Raw genomic sequence first — 14,958 nt, 5'->3', positions numbered from 1 at the left:
TACTATATGTGTACCAAATTTCATTAAAATCGGTTGAGTGGTTTTTGAACAACAAGGTTTGAAAGAAATATTGATATATACTTATTTAATATACATTGGAAACTATAACAGTTCTAGGGAATTGAGACATTTCATTTTAACATGTTGGTAACACTACATCTCGTCTTCATCTCTTGCTGGGCGTTGGCCACGTATAGCTAGCCATGTGTGATCCTCCTCTATTTTAACGAAATTTAATAAGATATATCATTATTTAGAAGATTCTAATGTATTTGCAAGTTGAAGAAAGAAGATATGGACTTTATAAAGTAAGAAGATTGCTGTGAAGATCTGTGTTTCTTGTTAAAAGTGAAGTGAAGTGTTCCACTGGGCGTTGTCCTTCATATTTAATAAGTTTCTATTATATTCTCGAAGAAAGACATTACAAGAAGATTGTGTGTTGAATTTGTGTAGACATTCTAAACTGTGATAAAAACATTGTGTGAAAATAGTGTTCATTTGTAATACAGAATTAAGTGTTTTTTACAGTGATTTCATTGTCGCACACGGCGTGTGCAAAGCAAGGTCATTGTTTGGTGTCACTACTGTCCTTGTACCACACACGGCGTGCGCAAAGCAAGGTCAAGCGTTAGTGGTACAAACGCTCTCAGCAGACGTCAAAAATCTAGAGTTGATTGAAATAAAACATATGATACCTTTCTTCTTATCCCATTCCCAATTTCTTAGAAGTTAAGTAGATATCGCAAAAACACGCACACTAACAACACTCATTTTGTATGTCTTTAACAATAATTGATGATGTTCATATTATTCTCTTTCATTCCTTCTAAAACTTCAAAAATATACTCTTTCGCTGATGAAAAATCCCGATTTCTCCCGTAATAATCTTTATAATCGTACACATAATATCCTAAATAGTTGTACAATAGAATGAAATTATTTCTATTTATCTCTGTTGTAGAAATGTAAACACAAACATTTGCGCTGAAAAATTTATATCTCGGCAGACTTAGTTCCATAATCTCCATTTATAAAAAAATCTTTTTGTTTAAATGGAAGAGTATAATGCCAACTGTTACAAGTGTTATAATAGAGGAGAAATTATTGATAAAAAATATTTAGTTTGTAGAGATTGTAATTTAATTTTGTACGAAAGACCTAAACCTAAGAAATTTCGAAATAAACTAACACATTTGAATAATCTGCTTACAAAATTGCAATATGGAGACAAGAAGCAAACAAAATTTGTTACAGAATTTAGAAAACAGAATAAAAATTTTTACTTATCTCTTGGAACCATTGACAAAATTATTTTCCTTTTCAAAGAATACATTAGGTTTGTAGGTATCGATACACACGTTTATTATGAAAAGATATTACCTGTATTTTTTCATTATCTGGATGTTGAATTTGTTTATGATTTTGAACCAGAAATCCTCGATGATTTTATAGTACATTTGGAGAAAGTAAATGAAGAACCTCGTCAAACAATGAAGATGTTGGCAATTCCCTCGACTTCTCGAGTGATTGTTAGCAAATTTCATTTTTTCCGTCTTTGAATTTTTTCTATTTAAATGGAGTTCTTGAAGGAGTTAAATGATATTGGAGAATGTAAGTTTAAAGAGTATAAGAAGTTAAATGAATTGGAAGAAAATAAGAAATACAAAATTTTGAATTTGGAGAAAATGAAAGATAAATTCGGGTTTACAATAATTGCCGAGTTGGAAGATTGTAAAGTACACTTGCCGAACAGATTTTTGACTGTTTTGGATGAGAAAAAGATTAAAGAATTAAACAAAAATGAAAAATTACACTTGGTTGTTACTGGAAAGAAGACTATTAAAGATAAAGAAATTATAACAATTAACTTTGTAGAATAAAGTCTTAACTCTAAAACTTGCAGTCCCTCCCCACGTCATAGTACTGTTTTGATAACCATAGTTGGTGTCTTTCTTCATAGGAATCACATGGAATATTATCTACAGTAATACGTTTTGTTTCACACAAAATGTGGCTATATTCTATAAGAAAAATTCTATAATGCTCTTTAATGAATTGTGTTGATAAATCTTGATACTTACAAAAATTCCTAAGAAATTCATCAATTAAGTCTTGATTATCTTGAAAGAACGTATAATATGGGAAAAATTTCATAAAAAAAACGATGAAAACTCTCTGTTTGTTTATTTTTTACTTTCTTTTCAATATCTTTCGTAATTATATTAAATATATAATCCCTTATTTTTTTCGTTTTTTTGTGTGTACACGTGTGCAGTTTTCGTTCTTTCTGCAAAAGACTCTACAAGTTCTTTGAATTCTGTATCATTTAAGGAAAGTATCGAAGACGGTATCAACTGTTGTTGAAAATAAACCGGCAATTCACTGAATTCATCTTTGTTGCACTGTTTTAATGCTAGAAATTGTAGAGACTTTGGTGAGTTCATGTTGTTTATTTAGTAGAAAAGTTTTTTATTAAAGTACAGTATGTTTTTAGTAAAAATGTTTTAAATTGATTAAATTTTATTAAGATTTCGAAGATTTTTCCTTTATTCGTAGCAGATTTGACAACATTTTACAAAGCACAGCTTAAGAAAGTAGAAGCAAACAGCTGTAGATTTGGTTAATTTTTCATTCCACAGAGTAGATAGTAATGTACCGATCGCTTTTGGAGACGAACGACTGTAGATTCGGTTAATTTTTCATTGAGATTTGCTGTGTTATTTCTCAGCTTCCTTTATGGTACATTGAACAGTATTTTACATTGATTTACCGTCTGTCCCAAAAGTGAGCTAGAAACCCCATATTCATATCTACTTAAGTATATATACATAACTTCCCTATGCACATACAATATGAACATGGAATGGAATAAACAATTATTGTTTTGAGATGAAATGAAACCTAAATGCCTTTATTAAATAGGTGCAATTAGGGTATTCAAGCCCTCTATACCACTCAACCTCATATCGTATACAGTAAATTTAAAATAGTGTGATGTAATTGCGATAATTTATAACTTACATTTAAAGGGAATATAACTTATTAGTTAACTTATTTTTATTTCACAAATTGTGAAGTTTACTTTTTGTTGCTGTGTCAAGATTTATTTATTTTAACTTTCTAGGCTTACAAACTATCATAGCCTGATTTTTTTCTTTAATTGAGTTTCGGTCCTTGTTTGAAGCCTAAATGTTAAAGGCTTCAATATCCATGTTATATTAGTAACACAAAAGGAGCTGGTTAGTTTGGTAACAATAAACGTAGACTTTTATATGTTTGGCGTTAAGTTAAACTTTTGATTTTTTTAATAATTGAAGTGATATTGTTTAAACAAAGTGAGAATAAAGGGGGCCCGAGTGCAGAGCATGGTGGAACACCACATAAAACAGACTATTTAAAGTTTAACATTTTATTTCCCTCCTTCAAAAATTACTGTCGTCCAGTAAGTTAAGAATCAAAGCAATTAATGCAACCTTCGGATAAACCATATTTATTTAATTTCGTAAGAATTAGGCAGTTTTTTTCGCATTCGAAGGTCTTGAAAAAGTTAAATAATATTAAAATGGTCACTAGTCTCTGTTCCAATGACAATCGGATATCAACAGTAATCTTCGATAAGGCTGTAGTGGTACTGTGATTATATCTGAATCGAGATAGGTAGAGGTTTATTATCACTCTTGAAGGCGTTTCTAGTCATCCAAGAAAACGCCGCAAACACGTCAGCCTCACTGACAGGATCAAACGAGGACCAACCGGCGGCGACTGCATCCCGAGAAGCAACACTCAACTCGGCGACATAGTCGCGCGCTGAAGATTTTTCCATTGGCCAATGTACAAAATCAAATCAAATCAAATCAGATTTTTATTGCCGGAACATTCTATAATGCATGGCAAAAGTCAAATTTTTACTTGCTAGAATTTTGTCATACACCCCACAATAGATCTCATTCAGACATACAATTTACAAATTTACATACATCAATTCATTCGCCAATGATTCCCACTTCCAGCGACGGATTCAGTCAGTCTTTTTAATTGGTGGTCTCCCAATCAAATGCTAAAAACTCGTCTACATTATAAAATGCTTGTGACACTAAAAAGCGTTTCAAACGAGTCTTTAACACCTTGGGCGTTGGAGCGTTTTTTATTGAATTTGGTAATTTGTTGACGAAATGAACACCTGCCTGTGAAGGCAAGCGTTCATAAACCACCGTTCTGTGCCTACCAGTTCGGTAGTTATCTCTGCCTCTAGTCTCATACGCATGTATGTCCCGGCCATTCGTCATGGTACATTTAGACATAAAAAACAGAGTTGTTTCCAAGATGTAGAGACTGGGCAGCGTCAACAGTTGTAAATTTTTGAAGGCTTCCTTGCACGACTCTCTAAATTTCAACAGAGCGATAATGCGGATCGCTTGTTTTTGCAGCTTGAACACTCTAATAAATTGATTGTTTGCACAAGCTCCCCACAACACCAACCCATAAGTGAGACGGGGGTAAATCAAGCCAAAATACGCCATCATTAGAACCTGAATAGGGCAGTATTAGGCTAGAGACCTCAAAACATAAATGCCTGAAGCCAATTTGGAGCAAACGTGATCGATGTGATTATTCCATTGAAAATAGTCATTGATTACATTAGTGTCAAAGAAAACAGGTATAGACTTTTGATTTTCAAATATCTAGGCCTTTAACCTCGTTCTAAGTTTTCGATCCAGGACAACCAGGATAACAATCTATCTCATTCTACTATTTACAGCAACTAACCACTTGACATAAACTTAGAGCCCTTTTACCTACTTAAAAGCTCCCATTCAATGCAAGCCTAGGTTTTAGATTCTTTATTAATTGACTACCATTCTGAAGTAAAATAAATTACGTTTTACGAATGGGTAGTATTTATTCTAATTGATATTTAGTGTAAAATAAACATATATGAATACGTTCAACTCCCACACAGACCACCGAGGAGTTCGTGACCATGATGAATGGCTACAAGCGCCCAGTGGTACACGAGAGGACTGGAGATGCCTTCGACGACTCAGAGAACGTCAAGCTGCCTAAACACGTGGACTGGAGAAAGAAAGGAGCTGTCACTGGAGTCAAGGACCAAGGAAGTTGTGGAGCTACCTGGGCTTTTAGTGCTGTAAGTCTTTGAGTGGCTTTAAAATATGTACTATAGATTAATAGTGATAAATTTTAATCTCAGTTTTGCTGATAGCAAATACGATCAAATAGATCTAAAAATATATTAAATCTGTTTTGAAGTGACGTTGTGTTTAAACAGACTGGAAGTCTCGAGGGTCAACACTACCTGAAGACTAAGAAGCTGGTGTCACTCAGTGAACAGAATCTTATAGACTGCTCAACTGCTGACGGAAACAGTGGATGTCGCGGTGGTCTCGCTGATACTGCTTACATTTACATACAAACGAACAATGGCATTGACACTGAGGCATCTTACCCCTACGAGGCCAAAGTACGTAAATAATGCAGCTTAGTTCCTAATATAATATAATTTCTCCTGCCAAAAACTCAAGCTAATATATTGTGCAAAAAGGTTTTATACAAAACTGTTTAGATGTAACTGTAATCAGTAAAAAATTATTGATATGTGTCTTAGATAAAATACAATAGAATATTTCGTCCTATATTTTATACGTAGTGCTTAATGATAACAATGCAAAGAAGTAATAAAGGATTTTTGCAGTTCTGTACGTCCCATCCTTATGTTAACAGAACATTCTTTCGTCTCTATGACTTTCCTTCCTTTCAGTTTGAACACTAGAGTGGCAGATGCAACTAGTAAAACATTAAAACAAAAAACGCGCTTTTATTTACAGCAAAAAACCTGCCGCTACAACCCCAAGAACAAGGGAGCCACCGACAATGGATTTGTTGCAATCCAATCATTCAGCGAGCCGGATCTGCAAAAGGCTGTGGCCACGGTTGGGCCGATCTCAGTCGCTATTGACGGTAGCCACACTTCCTTTAAACACTACAAGAGCGGTAAGTTCATACTGAAGTAACTAACTCCACCTGTGGCAACTCGACTACGTTTGTACATGACCTTGTCACGTAATGTGCTCCCATTGTTGTCCAGGAGTGTACAAGCAAGCTGGCTGTTCTACTATGGTTGTCGGCCAAGCTGTTCTTGCTGTTGGCTACGGCTCAGTCAAGAAAGGCGGCGATTACTGGCTGGTGAAGAACTCCTGGGGAACTGGCTGGGGCATGAACGGCTACGTCATGATGGCCAGGAACGATAACAACATGTGCGGCATTGCCAGCATGGCCGGTTTATCCCAAAGTTTAATTACTTTCCTTCTGTGCAGTATAATAATATAGGCTAGATATATAAGTTTCTTGAATATTGAAACATCTGTTAATTGTTTTAACCTTATATATTATTAAACAAAATCGGAGTACGCCACACGCCCTAATAATAACTTCGCTGAGAAAGCGTGTTAACTGATAACTTTATAGCTTATTACAGTCTAGAGGTGCTCTACAGGTAGATAAACAGACAGACAATCGTTGAAAAAATATATTTTATCATTCCTCCGACAAAAAAAAATTTGTCAGAGATGTGATGAGTGATGGGCCTTAATTATGTCCATGTTTGGAAATAAACTGTAATCAAAATTAATTTCCGAATGAAGAAATGATGTTTTGCCATAGTTAACGCCTAAAATGAAAACTTTATGTAGATATCTTACAACCTGATACGTTCACGTTTTTGTTCACTAAGTAGTGTATATAGTGGTGTTTAAATTTGAAGTCTACACACTAAGTCAAAGTTGATGTATGTGTTGCTATTTTCTCGTTTCTACTATAGCTAACGTTAAGATCATTAAAACTTCAAATTCGAAGGAGTTACACGCATTTACATAGCAATCATGCTGCATGTATAGTAATGAACCTTCATAAAAAAATTCATGTTTTTAGATCAATTTGTTTAGGAAATATTGTGCAGACAATGTGATAGATAGAAATGGAATTTCTTCCGAAGGCTTCACAAATATAAAAAAAATGCGGAAATGTTTAAGATAAATGCGCGATTGGCTGATTAGTCTTTGAGTTAGACTCTAATTTAGAAGTAAACTGTAAAATCTAACTTCATAGAAATTAGTAATACTAAAACTTTGGTCTTTACACATTTGGTTTTAAATTGTAAACATAAAGTCTGTATTCCAGAATCGTTAGTAAAATACTACAATTAGCGGATATGTCCGTACAAATATGTTATATTTTAAGTATTGTTGTAAGTACGGAATATTACATCTTACAGCACAGTGTTTTCTTACTCAGTATAGACCAACGGTGCAGGTGCTAACTCCAGGTATTGTACAATAGTTACACTTAATTTTAAAAATACCCCTTAAGCAGGTAAGTGACACGAAAAGGTTAAAGTTTGAAGCCGTATTTATAAAATGGTCATAAATCAAGTCATTAAACAAAAAAGACGTTCTAGTGGGTAGTTATACACTAGTACATGGCCACCGGCAGAAAATGGTAGAGAATGAAAGTTAATTTTAACTTTGATATAGAGACCAAACATGACCAGGACACAGACTTTGACGTTACCTTCCACGCTGATTAAAACCAAATACAAACATAAACAAAATTAACTTTCATTCTCTACCATTTTCAGCCAGTGCTCATGTAAAAATGTATGACTACTCTCTAGAACGCCTTTTTTGTTTAAAAATGACTTGTTTCACGACCATTTTTTAAATACGGTTTCAAAATTTAACCTTTTCGTGCCATTTATCTGCTTAAGGTTTATTTTCAGCTGATGATATATTTTTCCAATTTAACAATCAATTCCTAATTTATTCAAAATATTCAAAACTGTAGCAGTGCTTAAAGGCGGCAATGCTTACCTTAATGGCATTTTAACAACTAAGAAAACAGTTTTTTTAATTTAGATGTATTTATTGAAAACTTTCTTCATGATGACAAATATCTTGGATAAAGGTAAGAAACAAAATCATCGATATAGTTACAAAAACAATTTTGTCCTTGAATAAATTGCCAAATAAATGTGGTAAGTATAAATATTCATATATAGATAAATTTATTAATACATCCCACATGTACAAAAATTTCGAGCTCAACTCCTCAAGCTTGTGTAGTGAAATGTAGTACTACTATTCATAAAAAAAACTAAACATCAATAAGGAATTGTAATTGAAAAATACCACTAATCTGTAACAAATCATAAACAATCCGAAAAAATTCACTGCTGAAATTGCAACTCTAAATATAAATGAAAATACAGAAATCGTCTTTGCTGAACCATAAATTACGGCGAACATCTGGAAGTGAATGATAGCGTCACGCTCCAGTGGCTATAGCTGGAGTCTAATCAGCTCTCTCTCTTATCTGAGCACGTTTAAATTGTCTCTTTCAGTAACCACTTTCCTGGAAATGTACTTGTTTGTTTTGTTTTTCTTAGTTCTTCTACAAACCCTACATGATTGTTCCAGGAAATAGCTGTGTTGTGTTGTGGTTTTTTTGTCTTATATAGTAAACCGTTGTTAGGGTTTAATTTATAAGTTAGATCAGCGTTTATAGACTTGAAATTGTGTAGCCTTGCAATTTGTTGTTAGTGTTTGTATATATATCTGGTTAGGCGTCGTCAATTATAAAATTAGTGAAACAATCAAACTGAACTTTCTAATTACCGCAGCGACAATCATTGTAAAAAAATAATATCTGAAAAATAATTAAAACTTTAAAAGTGACAGTACTCTGTGATTAAATTGATTGTAAGTTTATAAGTAAAATGTATTTATTGTGCATTAACGAGCAATAACTACATTGTTCATGTTCATGTCATGTTGCGTGTTCATGCTCGTGTTGTCGAACGAGTAAGAACACTTGCACATTAGAGCAAATTTCTCCAGTTATTATTTTTACTTCACGTCAAATGACTTTTAGTATCAACTGTAAGCGCTTTATTTATAGAATACAACACGTACTGTGGTTTAGCCAGCATCAAACACTTCAAAATGAAAACCTTGAATATAAGAACAATTACAAATACGAGTAATGCATTTAGGAAATATGTAGGTAACCTTTAAAACTTATATTATGAACTAAATAGGGCTATATTAGTTTATCCATTAGGAATCACTCAATATAATTTAAAATAATTTGAAATATTGGTTAGTAACCCATACAAGTAACTAGGCTCAATAAAACTTTGTATTAACCTCTAATTTAGATCACACGAAATACATAGTTGATAGCACAAATGTTCCAAGATAAACAAATATAGAAAGTATAATAGACAAGTCAGACATATTACACATACCACATCGCCGCATCTAAACTATATAACAGTTACTCAGATTGACACAATTTCTAAACCTTAGTTCATAAAATAAACCCTTATGTTACTGTAACAATCTCTGATCATTGTCTAGATGAACATCGTAGAAAAGATATGACCACGTATAACATTAAAAATAGATTTTTATAGTCTAATAGCCAAAGTCCGATTTGTATGTAGAAGTATGCGACATAGTTTTTTAAATAAATAGAGAATTTTACCCTAACAATGAAATATGATCGTAAAAAGCGATAGCTTAGGCACGGACTGAAATGGGACGGTGTCGAAAGGTTAAAAATACTAAACGATATTTTTCATACATCATATTTGTCCTAGCTAATATTCACACAAATTTATAAACTTGGGGGTATTGTGGGGCGCTTGTACAAAAAAATCAAATTTTAAGAACATACAATTATCAAAAAAAAAAATGATTCGTATTATTGGTAACATGAATTTCAGAGAATCGTGCCGACCAGTTAGAGGCAGAGACTACTACCAATATGGAAGACACAGAACGGCAGTTCACGAACACTTGCCTTCGCAAGCAGGTGTTCATCTCATCAACAGATTACCAGCTTCAATTAAAATGCACCAACTCCTAAGGCGTTACAAACTCATAACAATTTTTTAGCATCAATGGCATTGTACAATGTCGGCGAGTTTTTTCCACGTAATTTGGTCACCAACAATTTTGAAAACTGACTCTGGCGTTGAAGTTGAAGATGGTGAAAATTGGTGAGTGACTGTAATGAATGAGTGGACTAGAGAATTCGACTACCAGGTTCCTTATTTCTTTTCATTTTCATTTTTTCTATTATCACGATTTATTAAATGTGTCTATTATGTACGCTATATGCTCATCCCGTATTTTTTCCTACATCTATAACCATCTATTTTCAAATAATAGATTCTGTTGTTTCTTCGCCAACTAGGTTAATTATCAGATATATGTTTAATTACCATAAGCACACTTAGATTATATTAAGATGACTTTTTAATGTGCTTGAATTAGTCAATGTGTATCTAAACATGCATGTTATTATTAGTTTATGTACAAACATACAACTATAATTTTTTCCATGTCGTTTAATGTATATTAATAATACTGTCATTGCAAACTCGAGTGAAGGTGGCCCCTGTTCTCACACAAAGGTTTTTGCCCAAGTGAGATCCTTCTGGTGTAATCCGATGTCACTATATTTTAATATATGTAAACGAGGTATATAAATACCTCTCCCGGCAGTCCCACTTATGTATACCTGTACGCACGATTACTGTCGAAGTTGACCTAGAGTGCTGTAACCTACCTTTATGTCATTACTGAAAATGGTAAACATCGGTACATTAGGAGTTTCGATGTATGTCAGTTGAGTGAGTGACCCTGTCCACATTGGTTTTACAGATAACCATGTTACAAAACGACGGATAAAGAAATAGAATGAACGATTTAGTAAACAAACAGATTATAATATATTGTAAAGGGTAATCCTTTGATGTTTTTCATGATTTAACAACATATGCGATCAAGTTAAATTTGTTCTTCTTATTCAAAGCTTGAATATTTTTGGTTAACCTCTGATATCATCTTTGTAGCAGGCTAAAAATTAAATAGTTTTTACTGATTGGCTGATATCTCTACATAAATGGAATGAATGGAGCTTGGATCTAATTTTATGTTTTGAGGTTTACATCCACTCACTTTACTGTAGGTATATTAATTACAAATACTTTATCTATTTAAAACTACATTTGTGAAGGCTTGGAGTGAAAATTTTGAACATAGGTTATGGAAACAAAGCGATATGGCTACATAGGATGAAACGACATGCGATACTTATTCATTGTACCAACTACACTTAAATTGTGTTTGTTTTCAGGTTAAAACTACAAAGCTTACGTAACCTAATGAAAGAAACACATATATTGGAAACTAACAAGTATTTTATTGATATATGCTCTTGCGCTGGTTATAAGTGTATCTCAATGACCACAACTTATTTGGACGACCAGTCTCTTTGCTAAAAATTCGGCCTTGCTCCAGGGCTGTTACACTGGTGTAAGACAACCAAATTTGCCTGAGTAGGGGTTTACTTATAAGATAAAAGGTTGGCATGCAAAATGTGGGTAGAACGTGATAGATGGACAGGTATAATTTTGTTCTAAAATATAAAGAAGATGCAAATAGTGCTAAAGCTAAAGGGTATCGATACGTTATGTACCACATACTTGTGGCAATATTCTTGATAAATAAATTTAATAATTACAGTCTGTATTACAAACAGTGCATAGTTTAATATTCATCTACTAGTCTGACTATATTGAACATTAGTGAGTCGAATAAAATGCAGTACTCCACAGTATATGTAAAGTGGCAGAAATAATAGAGGTAAAGGTATTCACAAAAATTAATTATAACAAGAAGGCCGTGGCGCTATGTACGTCAAGCACTCTACACTGTACACTCTACATCGGCGCGACGGTGCAGTGCAGCATTCAGTCAGCAGCCGTATTTTGAAGTGCCCACTCTACAAACAGCGGCACAGCGTTTATTGAACACTTTTGTGACCACTTGAACACTTGAACCATTATTTCTCTAAATACAAGTACCTCTTATCCCAACCTTGATAAAACCGAACATAGGATTCAACAGATAATAACATAGAATTAAATATAGTTGTTAAAGATAATGTTGTAAAAAGAGCATCAGTAATAATAACATAACCTACCGTAGAATGAAAATCAAACAAAATTGTGACAAAGTACCTTATCTGAAATTCTCAGTAGTGGATGTGTTTTCTTAGAATCTTCGGCTCCGTTGTAGATCGCCTCTACAGAAAAACATACTACAATATAATCTACCTGTTTTTGTTAGAATATGAGAAATGATGTTATCACTCGAAATTCCTCGAATCCGTCCGAAAAATTCCCCAAAGAACGAAATGATTCAACAACCTAAATATGAGTAACTTTCATTTATTTCTATGTAAGTAATATTGACTTTCATGATAACGCATGTCACTAAATGGAACATCTTTACATTGCTGCTATAGGTAGCCATGAAAAATAGCAAAATAAATACATTTTTAAACAAAATGATTACAATCATACGATATTTTAAAGTGACGTAGCAACATGTGTAGTATATTGAAATAAGTTTCAGAAATTTCTCCCAGCATACCATTCTGTGTTGTTGACAGGCAAGCGTGTAATGAGGGTAGTCTAATATTTTAGCAGTTACTTATTGGAGTAAATTCTGTTTAGAAAAGAAAAAAACCGTAGGATAAGGGGTGGAGCGAGGACACGATTACTTTGAAAGACCATGACTATTCTCGTTTTGAATCATCCAAATGAACAATGCGAGTATATGTAGAACAGGTTCTAACAATACTAGAAGTTCGCAATTTCAAACATCAAAAAAGCAAAAAAACAGGGAATTAGAGTAAAATTAGATATTTTGTTTAGTACAAAATGTCATTTAGAGCAAAATAATTCGGTTTGCTAGCAAAGATTACTAGAAGAGTTCAATTGTAATATGAACGAAGATTTCAGCCCCAGTATTACCGTAAACAAATTATTCATGTGTTGTGGAATTTTGCAGACTAAATGATTAGTCATAAAGAAGTTCATTTGCATGTCTTGGCACGCAATGATGGAGAAGGAAAATGAAATAAGTTAGGAAATGAAATTGCTACTACCATAGCTCTGAATCGCAGATTTTGATTTAATAAGTTTAATAGTAAAGTAATTTAAATAAAAATCAGGCATGTTTAGAAAAATAATAGAATCTCATGAATTCCTAAAATGCTGTTCAAAATATTAGGTATCATGGAGTCTATTAATCAAACGTAACAGTGACTGGGCCAGCCGAGGTGCTATTCGTCTGGTACTCCCCCGCTCATTTCGACTGCCACTATCTAATCAAATAATACAATCAATAGTTTATCTCTAGTGGTTTATCACGTACCGATGTCCTTGTCTCGTGCTTGTATCTTAATGTATAAAACGGATGTGAACGCTGTAGTGGAAATTTGTGTGTGGATTTTTTTTGGTAATAAATCACGACTAGATAATGCCTTATTTTTGATCTCCAAAAGATGAAAGAATTAGGAAAATGTGGATCGAGTGATTTTTCCATTTAAAAGTTCCGCAACGGTGCGGTGCACGATACATCCCTAAAGGTAGTACGTATCACATAACAGAATAAACCTCTAGGGTATCATGAAGACGAATCGGTAATTGCATGTCTGAGACAGACAAGATAAGAACGACAACAATACTGACCAATACTGTTTCCTTTCTACTTCATAAACTGTCCAGTAACTGATATACATCTTTTTATATATTTTAAATAAAGTATGTAGGAATAGTTGAAGAGTTGTGGGGACATGACGGCACATTGTATGTTTATTTCTTATTTTTTGGCAGGAAAATACGTGACTTGGCAACGGGGGTTTGTCTATCGGTATTTTTTAAACATATTGTACATTTCAAATGGAAGTACATAAGAAAAAAATGGCAGATTTATATAACTAAATTGAAACAATAAGTGCGCTAAATTTTCAAATTAATCGTAAATAGATGATAATCGTACTGATTTCAATTTCTGACATTTAATTAGAAAGGCCAACCGGATAGCCTTTGTATTGTTACCGAAAACAGATTTTTGTTATTTTTTAACTGTCATATGTGTTGCATTGGTGCTCTTCATATTAAAAAGGCGGATAGGGAAGAGTGAATTAATACTCGCATACGTCATTGCCACTCACGATAATCTGATATTAATGCGTTGATACTCTAATATCTGCGTATAAAATGCAGTTACACATTTCATAGTGTATTTATAAAACTCCTTGTCAACTGTGCAATATAATTTAAAATTGGATCTGAGTTACAATTCCGTCTTATTAACAGCGTTTGACAACTGATATCATTTGGCGATATTAAAACTTTATCACGTTTTAAAAGACTGCCACATTCCTTAGTTAATATTTTACGCCGTTTCAAATAAAATAGGAAGGTTTAATTTTATCTTTACATAATCACACTTTATGGCTATAAAGTAAACAATTTTATAGCCCCTACTCACTTATTCGTCATCATCATTCGTCATTCTCCATCTTTCAGATATCCTGTAAAGTATAAATATGACTTTTTTCATAAACAAAAACATATATTGCAGTTGAAATAGGGTAAAACCCATTCAAAACTATGTTTCGATTCTCAAATTTTCAATGTCCTAGAAAGATGAAACTTTGAGAGAAAAGATTTACTGCCAAGATTATAACCATGCATAGAGCTAGGAATGAAGTTGCATCCCTTAGAAGATATAACTATATTTTCATTTTCAATCTGGCCAATGTCCAAGAGACATGCATTTTGGCACACACGTCGATAAAAAAGTTGTAGGGTTTCATATATTTACATACTCCGTTTCTGTCAAATGGAACATATCAATATACGGCATATAAAAACTTTGAATTTTGTAACGGTTGTGTTTGGTTTTTTTAATCTTACCTCAAGAATACAATAAAATACGCCCTAATATTTCATTAAAAATTTTTTTATTACTTTAGTCCTTCTAAACTGCCACAGAACTACACCTTGGAATTATTTTTAAG

The 14,958-nt window shown here is 33.2% G+C and overlaps 1 protein-coding gene across 1 annotated transcript in view; it reads left to right on the top strand.

Annotated features, from left to right (window-relative positions):
- LOC124355993 (procathepsin L-like) overlaps window positions 1–11,222 on the top strand; it is a 37,358-nt gene extending 26,136 nt beyond the window's left edge. The window contains exons 4-8 of the mRNA XM_046807139.1: window positions 4,961–5,146; window positions 5,288–5,479; window positions 5,844–6,009; window positions 6,104–6,307; window positions 11,218–11,222. Coding sequence (XP_046663095.1) covers window positions 4,961–5,146; window positions 5,288–5,479; window positions 5,844–6,009; window positions 6,104–6,307; window positions 11,218–11,222 — 753 coding nt within the window. The remainder of the gene's footprint in view (window positions 1–4,960; window positions 5,147–5,287; window positions 5,480–5,843; window positions 6,010–6,103; window positions 6,308–11,217) is intronic.
- Window positions 11,223–14,958: the final 3,736 nt, after the last annotated feature.

Source organism: Homalodisca vitripennis, chromosome 2, assembly GCF_021130785.1.
Source record: "Homalodisca vitripennis isolate AUS2020 chromosome 2, UT_GWSS_2.1, whole genome shotgun sequence".
Taxonomy (NCBI): Eukaryota; Metazoa; Arthropoda; class Insecta; order Hemiptera; family Cicadellidae; genus Homalodisca; species Homalodisca vitripennis.
The sequence above is the reverse complement of the archived record's forward strand: the minus strand, read 5'-3'. Positions and strand labels throughout refer to the sequence as shown.